The 14432-nt window shown below is 39.4% G+C and overlaps 1 protein-coding gene across 4 annotated transcripts in view; it reads right to left on the minus strand.

Moving 5' to 3' along the window:
- LOC132774298 (phosphofurin acidic cluster sorting protein 2) overlaps positions 1-14432 on the minus strand; it is a 67163-nt gene that overhangs the window by 43579 nt on the left and 9152 nt on the right. For all 4 annotated transcript variants that reach the window (XM_060774294.2, XM_060774292.2, XM_060774293.2 and 1 more), the window contains exons 2-6: positions 8068-8155; positions 6788-6877; positions 6114-6239; positions 3858-4020; positions 1683-1756 (exon numbers count right to left, since the gene is read on the minus strand). In XM_060774294.2, the coding sequence (XP_060630277.2) occupies positions 1683-1756; positions 3858-4020; positions 6114-6239; positions 6788-6877; positions 8068-8155 (541 nt within the window). The remainder of the gene's footprint in view (positions 1-1682; positions 1757-3857; positions 4021-6113; positions 6240-6787; positions 6878-8067; positions 8156-14432) is intronic.

A 14432-nucleotide genomic window follows, 5' to 3' on the forward strand; every position in this document is an offset into this window, starting at 1 on the left:
AGCAAAATGTGCTATAGGATGTCCCACAAAAACAAAGTTTTTGCGGTTTAATTTTTTTCATGTTTTTATGATAGAACCAATTAGGAAATGTCCTTTACAATCCATGAACAAAAATCAAGTTACCATACATACAATCAAAGCTGTATTCAACTCATGTGGCTAAAGTAAAATTGAAATTGAAATGAATCCAGATACCCATTCCATTGAGGAATGTTTGGAACTAAGAGGATGCCAAATACACCTGAACCTTGCCCGTATAAACCTCGGCCCGTATAATCACACCCAGTAACATCACTGGGTTCTTGGTCAAAACATGATATGGAGTTTGTACATCTGGCACTTTCACCTGGACTCAAATTCTGCTGCCGCTTCCCTGCACCGGAAGAATATGGCATTCTCAAATTGAATTTCCTGGTGCCAATTGAGTGACATCCTTTAGAAGAATGAACAAAATGGGAATTTCTGCTACCTCCGACCCCTGATTAGAAATGTATAGGGAATCCTCTTCAACTGCCTAGAGAAGCTGTGGTTCCAGCCATAGTAAAGGTTTTCCCCTGTCATTAAGTCTAGTTGTGTCGGACTCTAGAGGGTGCTGCTCATCTCCATTTCTAAGTGGAAGAGCCAGTGTTGTCTGTAGACATCTCCAAAGTCATGTGGCTAGCATGACTGCATGGTTCCAGCCATACCAGCTCTAAAAGAAGTCCTTGCTCCTGTTTGATCCCTCACTGCTGCTCTAAATGTCAAGGTGATCATTTAACTTTTGGTAACTCCTTAGCATCAAATGTTTAGTTCATTTTCCATTTCAGATGTCCATCACAGCTTTTCTACTCCTTCACAAGCCACCAAAATTATTTGAATCCATTAGACTCTTAGGCAGGGGCAATTTTTCCACTAGGATGGGTGAGGCAACTGCTTCAGGTGGTAAAGGACATTGATTAATTGCCAATGTTAAGGTGAAATTAATAGCCAACTCTATTAACTTTTGTAAATAGAACAGAGGTGGCATCTTGTTTAACTGATTCAGGCAGCAATGTGTCCTGCATGAGATTATGCATTCAATTTTAATCCACTTTAAATGCTTTTTTCAAATATGCTATTTGACACAGCAAATAAATGTTTTAAATAAATGAATAAAATAACCACTCAACAATAGTCACATTTGTGACCTTATATCTCCCTTGAGTCCCCACAAGGAGAAATGTGGGGGTATAAATAATATAATAATAATCAGGACCTCAAAATCAAACTGCAAAGTCTCTGGCATAAACCAGTACAGGTGGTCCCAGTGGTCATTGGCACACTCAGTGCCATGCCAAAAGATTTCAGTCGGCATTTGGAAACAATAAAAATTGACAAAATCACAATATGTCAACTGCAAAAGGCCATCTTAATTGGATCTGTATGCATTATTCGAAAATACATCACACAGTCCTAGATGCTTGAGAAGTGTTGGACTTGTGATTTCGTGATATGAAATCCAGCATATAGATCTCATTTTCTGTTATTGTATTTATTTATTTAATTTCATATCAAAACTATTACATAAATTAGTATAAAACCGATAAAAATAGGAGGAGCTCAGATGGCTAAATATCTTTTGACCAAAAATGGGCAACACCAATGGTATTGTCTGTGACATACTGTGTTGGGACAAAAGTGTATAGTAATAGTTTCCATGATACCTGTCCCTGAACAGCATCATCACTGGCTTCTTGTTCTGAAGAGAAGCTTTCATATTCCTCTTCAGAATAGTTGTCTGCAAAAGACAGACACAGAAGTAATTGAATCACTTTTATTGAACAATAACCACCCACTTCCCAAGACTTCAAATATATAATTAAAATAAACAATGAAAAGCAATCAGAAAGCCTATATGCTACAACAAAATATCCTAAAGTAGGTATTTCTGAACCTCCCAGTTCACCAAGGAGGTAATCAATGAATTCCTTGTGTAAAATTATTCCTACCACTATATTTTATATACACCTTCAATACAGGTGGCTCTTTACACACCGATTTGTGAGTATAAAGAACATAATCATTTAAAATACTAATTTGAATAAGTCATCTTTAATACTATTCCCCTTCCCAAGAGGTAATGACGTTTGCAAAGCTTTATACCGTCTCAAAAAATGTAGGATATTCCCCACCAAGTTTTGCAATTGAACAGAACGTTTCTATTTTTACTACTTATTGAAAATACACAGAAAATATTTAGCGAACTGTTTCCTTATCTTACTTAAATTGTATTCAGAAAGCAATAGAAGAGATAGCCAGCAGGGTTTTTCAAAGTCTTTTTAAAACCTGTTTGTTTGTTTTTTAATTTTCAAAACTCATGCTTTACAGACCACCACTATTTTTTTTCCATTGGGCATGGCAAGTCCAGCCATATGGCTCTTGCTTCTCAACCCCTCCCCCCTGGTTTACCAGCAAATTGTCTTTCTTCAAGTGTGCCCAAAACTAGGTGACTAGTGGCCTCCATACAGTCAAGGTTGTTCACAATTGTATGAGACAATGACTGAGATTACTTTGTCCAGTAATGATTTAATAATTGTTAATCCAACAGGTACTTGCCTTTTTCAAGGAGATTATCTATCATGTCTCACTGCTATGCTTATTTCAGATGTTTGGTGTTAAAACTCTACAAATGTTCTGAAAATCCTCTACAACAACACATGTCTAGTAAAAATAACAAAATCCATCAGAATAGAAGTTGTCCTCCATCTTCCCAACTCATCTCCCAATGCCCCTACACTTTCTGATTCTGTAATTTGGATAGACTAGGTTCTCTCCCTTGCTCCCCCCGACTTGATTCCTGCTATAACTGTTGTTGTTATGTGCCTCTGACATTTGACAATCCTATCTTAGGGTTTTTGTGGCAAAATATATTCAGAGGAGTTTTGCCATTTCTGGCAGAGAGAGAATGATTTGACTAAGGTCACCCATGGGGTTTCAAGGGCTGAATAAGTCACCAAGGATTCTAGTCTGACACCAAAACTACTACACCATGATGGCTTTCTGTTCCCGCTATTACAACTGCAAGTATTAATTTAAGTATTTACGGCTCAGTTTAAAGGATTTCATTGGCCTCCTCTGTGGTGTTTTCCAATCTTTATCCCACCATTCTGCCTCCAAATGTGGGAGTTTCCTTGTAGAAATCCTTCTTTTGTTACCAATTGTGATCACCATTTCAGGGTCCTTCCACAAAGCCACGTAACCCAGACTATCAAGGGAAAAAAATCCCACAATATCTGCTTTGAACTGGGTTATCTAAGTCCACACTGCCATATATTCCAGTTCAAGCAGACAATGTGGGATTTTATTCAGCTCTGTGGAAGGGGCCTCAGAGAGCTTCTTCTGTCCCCATCTCTTCCCTTATGTGATACCAGTTGTGGAGACTGTCTAAATGCCCTCAAGACTCTTCATAGGAGGAGAGTATACAACTATGAGAAGCTATACACCTTCTATCCACTCTGGATGCAACCACTCTCCTTGTTCAACTCAGGGTTTCCTTGACTGAGGCCTCTTCAACACTGTCATATAATCCAGATTATCAAATCAGATAATCCACATTATTTGATTTGAACTGGATTATACGAGTCTACACTGTCATATAATCCAGTTCAAAGCAGACAATCTGGAGTTTATAAGGCAGTGTAGAAGGGGCCTAAGACAAAGGTGATAAAGCAGAAGAGGACCAGAATAGGAGGGACAGAATAGGATCCTGAAAAATCCCACAGAAAACATCCCAGTACAATTCAACAGATTGTTCCTGAGGTTTTGTCACCAATACCTCATAATTATTTGGAAAGATATGCAGAAAACAGAATATGAATATTGAAATGTTCTAAAGTTACCTGTAGTCTTCGTTTTCTGGCTCAGATGTACTGCACTATCCTCTTGGTCGATTGGCTGACTGGACAATGAAAAAATCCATAGTTCTGCTATTTTGACTGTCATTTCCTTGAAGCTGCTGAAAAGGCTCAAAACCTGGCCTCCTTCTGTTGGGTGTTGTAATACCTAGAATGGGAGACATACACATGCACTCCAATCAAATCATGTGTGTCAAAATACAATTTCTTATGCACTTTATAGTGAAGTAATTCAAACAAACATCCCCTTTCTGATAGCAAGAGTGCTTGGCTCCCTTCCTTTGCCAAAGTAATTATTAATTATAGGAAATTATCAAGCAGCTCTTTCATGTTCACAGCATTCCAGTCAACAATTTACAGCCATGCAATCAACATAGGTGGTTTACAACATCCATGCGCTATTCAAAGCCTCTGATCAACATTCATTCAGCTCACTCCTTGCCCTCTCTGAAGCAGATTGGCACTGAACAAAAGAGGAAATGAGATAAAATTGATGTACCCTGGGGAGGTGCACAATGTAGGAAAAGGGTGCAAATATCTCTATAACTGTCTAAATTTGGGGACAGAAGTCTCTCTTTGGGGGAAAATATATTGGGAATACAGACCTGCACCTTTGGCACTAGCCTCATACCCATAACAGCCAAATGGAGAATACTGCCTGGCCGAGAGTGGGAAGCTTACTGATCCCTGCTCATCTCAAAGCTTTTGTGACCTGAATACATCACAAGCAGAGAGAGCACAAAGCACAGAGCACAGTTGCATTTCCAACTTCAGGAGGCCTACTTTTCATGCAAGATGACATGCTAAATACCCGAAAACCTTCTTACTGTACATACTCGTGTTAACGAATCCTCTGCTATTGATTATTCTTTTTACAAATGCTTTTGGGCATACCTGGCTTGAGGTGGGCTCCTTCCTATTCTGTAGAAAAGAAATCTATCCCAGTGGTGCAAGCCCAAGCAATCCACCCATTGGGTATACAGCTGTATTTCTGAATAAGCTGCCCATATTTATTTATTTTATTTATTTACCTTATATATACCCCGCCTTTCTCTACCTGGAGGGGGACTCATGGTGCTTTAAAACACACAAACAACAGCTAAAAGCATATGTTAAAATTAAGCATAAAAGCATAGTTTAAAATATATTCAGTAAATCACATTATCCAGCGTCAGTCTAATACCATTCCGAAGTCAAATACACATTTCCATATTAAACATACCTGCGGTGCTCGACTTAAAAAATGGCTGCTCTCAGAGCCAAGTTTTGACTCTTTTTCTAAACACCAGGGGCTGTCCTGATATTAGATTGAAGATTAAGGCCTGTTAATTATTTACTCACATGCAAGGACAATTTAAATGGACTTAAGTCTTATTTTGAAGGGCACCGAAGCCTATTCACATTTGCTTTTGCACGCCATCCAAATCCTTCATACTGTTCAACAACTGCCAAGCTCCAGCGCAGTAATTTCCAACCTTTGGTCCTCCAGGTGTTTTGAACTTTAGCTCTCACAATTCCTAACAGATGGGAGTTAAAATCCAAAATACCTGGAGGACCAAAAGTTGAGACCATTGTTCCAAAGGGTGGTGGAAACAGGCAAATCAGATTACAAATATCTGGCTGCCCTGAGATTCTAGGGGAAGGAAAAGGATGGCCCCCACCTTTCTCTTCTTTAATAAACTCTTGAAAATGCACCTATGCACTTTAGCATATGGAGGAGGAGGAGGACTAGGAAACTTTAAATTAATTCCATCAGAACACTGGCTAACTTATTTCTACCTCATGGCTGCTATGATACATTTTAAGTGAACACCTGTGATAGTCATTTCTAATGTTTTTTAATTCTCTTACAGGGCTATGTCTTAATGTTAATTCATGTTAATAGTGCTATTATGTCTTATTGGATTAATTTTATTCTGATTTCATTTTAATGCTTAATTATTTTGTTATAAGTTTATTGTTATTATTGTGCATTACTCTGCATTTTTGTGTGTTTTTACTTATTTAGGGTATTGAACGTTTGGCTTTTTTGTGTGTAAACTGCCACAAGTCCCTTCGGAGAGAGAAGGAAGTCTAGAAATAGTTTTATTATTATATTATATCATTATAGTTAGGCTCCAATTTGTATCACGAGACTATATTAATCTTACAGCTATAGTTCAAAATAAAATTAATCATTTCTAGAGATAAGAAATTAATTCCACCACCTCCCAGTGTTTTCAATTTCTTTCAAAAACATACCTCCACCATGTTGATAGATCCCACTGCCAAAGTTTTGTAGCCAAGAATTGTTCTGTTTTTGTACCGTTTCCTCCTCTGCAGCATGACTTGAAGTTTATTGCCTTCTCTTTTCAAGAAATGGGGATACTGCAGTTGAAACATTTCAATATTGTACTACCATGTACATAGAAAATAATATCTTCTGTACATTTTCTAATCACATCAGCATAACAGAAACCAGGGCAATTCCATCCAACCTTCCTTGTGGGCTGCACCCCTCCCAAACATGGAGAGCAATTTCACAGTTATAGTCCTCTCTGGACTATTTTAGGCCCAGGAGAAGCCTTCTCTCCACCAAAAAATGACATCTGTATCATTGAGTTTGAAAAAGAGTTTAAAATGACCTCTTTGGAGAAACAAAAAACTATCTCCCAGAATCTCATGAACTGTTTTGGGATGTTTGGGCCATTTTGGAACCAAAGTATAAGTGCTGGGTGCAGGACACAGTTCTTACTTTCTCTTATTCATATGATTTCTCACTCTCGTTCTTGTTACAAAGGAGTTATGAGCCCTGAGTGAAGTTAAAATAAATACACATACAGACACATAAAAGCCTATTAGACAATTCTGCCCAAAACTGAACATAGGCATCTCTACAGTAAAAAGCAAACAAGTAAAAGTATTTCTTACATTACCTGTAAAGAAAACGTGAGTGCAAGTTCTGTTTCTATGCGACCACCAGGGTGCAGCATAATTTCATGAGAACGCAATATTCTCTTTGAACCCTGCACAGAAAATGGTTACAAATATGCTTACATGCTTCAATAGATTAATGCACAAATTGAGTTACCAGATCATCAATTGATTTCCCTTGGTGAGAATGTTCTCTCCAATGCACATCTCCTTTAATGCATTCAACAGATTGTGCTGGAAATGCAGCTCCACACACAATACATATTTTTCCTTAGAAAAGTCACATAAAGCAGGTTCTATCACATATAGTAGTAAGTGACTGAGTCCCCTTCGGGGTGAGAAGGGCGGCATATAAATGTAGTAAGTAAGTAAGTAAGTAAATAAATAAATAAATTTACTTCATTTGTATACCGCTATTCTCAGCCCTAAGGCGACTCATAGCAGTTAAAAATACATTTTATTATTATATTATAAATATACAAAGATGTACATAACAAAGTATACGATCAAGAGGGCTCCTTCCTTTTGTTTTTTCAGAGACATTCAAACTGAGATTCTAATGCAGTTATAACTGCAAAAAGCTCTGATACATTATGCTTGCCTAGCCCTTTAACAAAAAGCAAGTGACACCAATAACTTTCAATACCAGCTACCTAAAAATGAGTTTGATTAATCAAAAGTCTCTGCATATTTTTTATTTGTTTCAGCTCAAGGACACACCCAAGCCTCTCTTTTGTATAGGAGCCTTGGTGGCACAATGGGTTAAACCCTTGTGTACCTGAACTGGTTGGCAGTTCGAATCCACGAGACAGAGTGAGCTCCCATCTGTCAGCTTCAGTTCCTGCCAACCTAGCAGTTTGAAAACATGTAAATGTGAGTAGATAAATAGGCTTCGGCGGGAAAAGGCAAAGAGGTGCTCCAAGCAATCTTGCCAGCCACACAAGCAGGAGGTGACAACACAGGCTCCTCAGCTTGAAAATGGAGAAAGCACCTCCCCAGAACCAGAGATGAGCACCGCCTCTAGAAGGCAAAAAATGAATGGAGAAGCCTCTGCCTATGTTTGTGTGTCTCATCGTATATGATTGTAAAGGCATTGAATGTTTGTTTATGTATGTAAATGCTGTAATCCGCTCTGAGTCCCCTAGGAGAGATGGGCAGTATTATTATTATTGTGCCTTTAGGATTGCCCCCACCTTTGCCATTAACAAAAAAGTTCATTTCTAAGTTTCTTCTACCCTGATTAGTACCATATTTTGATTACGTTAAGCCCATTTCATATTACCTGCATTTTGACTGCAATTACGACAGAAATTGGATCCTTATCCACTTCTCTCAATACTACCAGTTTCTTCAAAGTCAAGCTGCATAACCTGCAAATTAAAGCAAATATTCTGCATTCAGTTATTCTGAAACTGACCTACTCCAAATTGTTTTTTTCCTATCTTACAAGATTTCACTTCTGATCTGTGAACATTCGCCTTTAGTGTCACTTCCTTGATGTGAAAATAAGGACTTTAGAGAATCCCTCTAGAGGAGATTTTAGAGAAACAAGCTCTCCAAAAGATTACATAGAATACCTTGCAATAGGGCAAAAAACAGAATTATTAATTTTTTATTCCTTGACTTTTCAACTGTACTCAAAAGACACTTGGTTTGGTTACCTCAATGCCCCCTAAAAACTTTTGTGATATTATTATAAAAAGAAACAAACAAATAAACATGATAGCACATAAGAACAAAATATAGAATTGTTGTTTAATAGCAGTTTTAGGATTGGATTGCTGTGAGTTTTCCAGGCTGTATAGCCATATTCCAGAAACATTCTCTCCTGACGTTTCGCCCACATCTATGGCAGGCATCTTCAGAGGTTGTGAGGTCTGTTGGAAACTAGGCAAGTGGGGTTTATATATCTGTGGAATGTCCAGGGTGGGAGAAAGAACTCTTGTCTGTTTGAGGCAAGTGTGAATGTTGCAATTGGCCACTTTGATTAGAACTGAATAGCCTGAGATACTAATGATTTGTGGTACCCTCATTAACTCTATGACTGGACTGACTGGACTGACCTTGAAGGAGCTGGGGGTGGTGACGGCCGACAGAGAGCTCTGGCGTGGGCTGGTCCATGAGGTCACGAAGAGTCGGAGACGACTGAACTAATGAACAACAACATTAACTCTATAGTTGAATGTGCATTTGGCCTGTGTCCCTTTCCTACCCCATCCTAATAAACACCAACTCCTTTGTTACAGTGGTTCCTGAATATGGACTTCACTCTGCAGAAACAGGATAACATCTGGATTACAGGGATAAATTTGCCACTGACTTTGGGAGAGAGGGTTATTCAACCTAAATTGGAAACTGCTAGTTTCACTACAATGCAAGAAGTCCATACATGTGTTACGTGCCTGATCAGTTGTAACCAATATTAGTAGTCATCCTACAGAACTGCTGAGAGTTGTGAAAGCTCCTTGAGATTCTACTAGGATTTTTTATTATTATTATTTGCTTAGACTGCCAATACTTTTGCTTCCTGGCAAGCCTCTCTTTATTAACATTTATAAAACTGAAGATGTAAATGGATGATATAATGCACTTCTACAGAATTTTAAAGGTTTGAAATTCTCTACCTTTGGAGGTCAAGTCATGTCTTCAACTACTTCCAAAATTACACCTGGAAAGCACCCAGAGCAGTAATCAGCAACACTTGATCATTGGGTTCCTGTTAGATCCACTGTAAAGATGCAGATCTCAGCTGGGACGTCTTGAAAATGCTCCCAACACAACAGCCTAAAAAGCCCTTATAAGATAGGTCTAATTGCCATTTTAGCATCACATCAAGCCCCTCAATTTGACATCATTTTGAGGAATGGTGGGAAAGTAAAAAGGCAAACAACCATAAAGAAGAACAATACAAACTGTGTCCCTACCTGAAGGACACAATTTGAGAGAATAGCAAACCCTATTTTCAATGGGAAGAATGATTATTGTACCTAGAAGAGAGTGTAAGTTGTACAGGAGGCACTGCATTCAAAAGCAAAACTGTTCATAAGTGAAACTGCATATTTAGGTTCTGCAGATAAGTGAGTTGTACTATAAGTAGTGCTTCCTCCACTGGCATCTGAAGCTGATAAAGCCTATTAAAATAGAGGAGGCCCATCAAAGGATCTCTGAGATAATGGAACCAATGCCAAAAGTACCCCCCCCCCACACACACACACACACACACACCATCCCTTGGGGATAGGACGAGGCAATGACAACGTATCACAATTTAAGTCTATGCCATGCCACAATGACAGGCATTTTCAAAAATCACTATTTCTTTATTGCTCCAAGGTTAAATTTTAGGAGTATGCTTTGTGCAATGAATTGCTAAGATGATGTTAGCTGCCAAATGTGCAAATGGGAGAGGCTTGCTGAACTACACTTCAATCTCCGATTCTCCTCTATCGCCTCCTACTATCTAGCTGCAGGCCACATTTTGGGACTAAAACAGTCTGGCAGTTTTACAGAATGGCTTGGTCTTGAGGAAACATGAGAGGAACAACACTCAACCAGCTTCCCTAAAATGTATCAGCAACTTTTAATACCTTAAATCTATACTACCTTCTTATGTAAACCTAAAGAGTGGGAAAGACATCAAGTTACAATGGTTCTGGTCCAACCTTCTACATCTGTTAGAGAAAGTGACACTGGATCATTTCTATTAAGCTGTGAGATGTCACAATAATCAATGTTATCTGAAATCAATGGGGAAGGTTAACAAGAGCTGAGAGTTATCAATTTGTTGACAAACCCACATTCCCTAACCCAGTGGTTCTCAACCTGGGATCCCCAGATGTTTTTGGCCTTCAACTCCCAGAAATCCTAACAGCTGGTAAATTGGCTGGGATTTCTGGGAGTTGTAGGCCAAAAACATCAGGGGACCCCAGGTTGAACCACTGCCCTAGCCCACGAGGGAGGTGCTCTTCATATATTAATTTTACTAGGGGCATTGTTAGCCAAAATAGGTGCATGCTGCTCATGATTCAGCACCAATGGAAGCTCTTGTCATGTTGCCAATCTAATATCAATACTTTGCAAATGTCTTTGATAAAAAGGATGACCAGCTCCTGCCCCATACACTAACCAAATAAGGCTATGCAGTCAACCTGGGACCCAGTTCCAACAAGTCACATTTCTTTCCAATCCCTCTGTAGCACCTCCTGGAAAAAACCTGCATCACAACTTCAATCTCTCTGATGAAGTCCCTGTCTTTTTGCAAAATAGAAATACAAATAAAAATAAATAATAGAAATACAAATTAAACAGTGTATTTTAATATTGAGACAAATGTTTTAATGTTTATGTATGCATATAATGAATAAAATAAATAGATAAATAAATAATAGAAATACAAATTAGACAGTGTATTTTTATATTGAGACAATTTTTTTAATGTTTATGCATGCAATTAATTCATGTCCCGGCGTTGAATGTTTGCCGTATATATGCTGTGCTCCACCTCGAGTCCCCTTCAGGGTGAGAAGGATGGAATATAAATTGTTTAAATAAATAAATAAATTGCTTTATCTCTGCAACAATTACAGAGCCTTCAACCAAATCACCATACGGAACTGGTACCCACATGGACTGTAGTTTTTGTAACAAGTTACAAGCCTGGGTAACTCAGTAGACATCTTGAAGCACTTAGGGCATAAGGGCGAAATGCTGATGTCAAGAAGTGTGTCAACTAACATGTGGCATCCACCAGCATACCAAGTTATTTATATTTCAAAAGTACCTTTAAAAAGTCAAAAACAACCCAGCCAAATCAACCAGTTTACACCTCACATTCATGATCTATGCCTTTTTCAAAATAAGGGGCATCCAGCTATCCCTAGACCTGGATGGACTAGACCTAGACCTAGCCCCCTCGATGGACTGTCACCTTGTCGTGGTGAGGGGGCTTGCGTGTTCCGATGAACCTGTAGGCACAACAACTGGAGTCGTGCACTCCCAGGAGTGGCCACGGGGGAGGTTCCAGACCAAGCACAGTCCAAAGGCCCAAAGTCCTCAACGGCGGAGCAGGCGGAGGATAACATGGTACATGTTACAACGGCTGTGAAGGTGGAAGAAGGCTGCAACAGACTGAGAAGCCACGGTCATTGTGTTAAACTACACCACCAGTGGAACCTCACTCTGTGAAGACTGTGTGTTGATCAGTTGTGCACTGACCTCCACACATTAAAAAAACTCACGCACAGGCGTCTTCCAAAGAAAATAAAGACAAACCAACCAAAGTCCCATGGCGATCAGCGAGTGGCGAAGGGGGCAGGATTGTGAAATCTGGAAGCCCCTAGTCACAGACTGGCACATGGGTGGTGGGTACGGACTCAGTCGTTCTACCTCAAGGTCCGAGGCAGTTGAGTAGTTCGGCAGCTGTATCCGCGACTGAGCAGCCCTTTTGAGGATCCACTCTGCTCACCCCACGGGGAGGGGGCTAGAAAAGGTGCCCTAAACATAGCCTGCCTCTCTTATCCCTGACTGGACTGCTGCGTCCAGTGGGGTCACCACCCTGCGGCCAAAAAAGAAAAATGAACTCTGGTACATGGAATGTACGGATACTGATGGACAACACTGACAGTGAGCGCTCCGAACGCAGAACTGCCATCATTGCAAGGGAGTTGGGATGCTTTAACATCGACATAGCAGTCCTTCAGGAGACTCAGAGAGCAGGAGAGGGACAGCTGAAGGAAGACAAAGGAGGCTACACCTTCTTCTGGAAGGGACTGCCCGAAGAAGACCAAAGAATGCACAGAGTTGGCTTTGCTATCAGAAATGATCTGGTGAAACATCTGACCGAAGCACCCACTGGCATCAATGAACGACTCTCAACCCTCCGAATTGATCTTGCCAAAAACCAACGAGCAACCATCATAAGTGCCTATGCACCAACTCTAGATGCTGATGAAGACATCAAGGAGAAATTCTACTGTCAGAAATTCTAGTGTCTGGGCAATAACACCTTTTAGAAGAAGCACATGAAAGAAGGAAGAAACAAACACAAGTCTAGAAACTTCAAGAAACAAAAGTATGAAATAGGTAAATAAGGGATTACAAAGAATAAAAGAAAATACAAGAAGCTGCAAGTTGTAAACTACAGAAAGAGGTAATGAAAGTAATCATATGCTTTCCTTTATTAATGTGATTTACCCCACATTTATTTATGGCAGTAACTGCAAAAACAAGAAGCATATATTTTGAGGTCAAGAGTCAGACCATATTGTCCACATATGTCAAATCAGGGAAGGGAGATAGAATATGCTCGTTACAGCTGAAACACTTAGTAAACAGTCTTGTAGGCATATGAATAAAGATGTTTGTGTTCCCTGCAGCAATGGTGGCTGCTCGTTGTACTTTGTCTCCTCTCCTGCACTTCTCTGACCAACCCACAAAAGAGAAAGAAAGCATTCTACTGCCACTTACCAGGCTGTTCACGATTCTTCCTAAGGCTGTCTCAAAAGAGTACAGTGCCAACAGAAAATCATCTACATCAGCAGTTTCTTTAAAGGATCTAAGGTGCCCATTGTACCATATGCAGAAAAGGGCATGAAAATGTAGGTTGGAATTTCATACTTTCAACAGACCAAGCTTTTCACCTATGAATGCTTGTTAAACTGCTGTGGGCTCTTTAGCACAGACAGGAAAATCATGATTTTTGTATCACTTTGATCCCCATGGGGAATTCACGCACTGGTCGTCTGACCATTTGGAAGAGTAAGAATTCCAGAGAAAATGTCCACATAACTTTAGGGATCTCTGGATAAGGTAACAATGGGAATATTTGACTTCCAGAACATCTAGCAACAGATCAAATATATATTCCAGTAAAGATAACTGCAGAGAGTGGGTGGAGTGTCTGCATTTTGTGGGGTTGGTGTGTGTTTTGAGGAGGGGACTTGTTTACCCTTTATAAATTAAAATATGTATACATTATTATTGTCCAGGATATTAAATCATTTTTTTTCTAAATTGGTTTGGGCCCATATCAGCTGAAATTCACCTGTTACAAGAGACCCTGAGAAGTGCAGTCTGGTAAGGATATATGGTGTGTTTTTGAGCTCAGTTTCTAATGCATCCTTTCCCGTTATAACAGGTTGGACAAAATTTATCATCTGGGCTCTGCACTAAAGCTTGAATACAAACACGTTTTCACTCCTTTAAATCTTTTGTGGGTGCTATTAATCACTTCACCACATTTTGAGATGTATGGGGAAGTTTCTAGGCTCTCTAGCTTAGTTTCAAAACAAATCTATTCACTCCTTCCATATTTTCAGCTTCAGAAGACCTGCTTTTACACCAAGCTCTCTGGCTTGAAGAAATCTGTGCCTCAGGTCAAATCACTTGCCATTTATTTATTGACTTTATATCCTGCCTTTTTCCTAAGTTGGATTTTGATGGATTTAGGAATGCTTGACTCTGCAAGAAACTATTGCCTTGGAATCTTCATTTTCTCAGGCTATGCTTCATATTTTACTTTAAGGATTTGAATTCCCCCCCCCCCCCATTCCAGTTAAAGGAAGAAAATATTTTTACACAGTCCTAAACCTGATCACACATTAGATGTACAAACGTGGGTTGCCAACATTAGACAAAGATTGCTTGTAT

This window comes from Anolis sagrei, chromosome 4 (assembly GCF_037176765.1).
Source record: "Anolis sagrei isolate rAnoSag1 chromosome 4, rAnoSag1.mat, whole genome shotgun sequence".
In the NCBI taxonomy this organism is placed as follows: Eukaryota; Metazoa; Chordata; class Lepidosauria; order Squamata; family Dactyloidae; genus Anolis; species Anolis sagrei.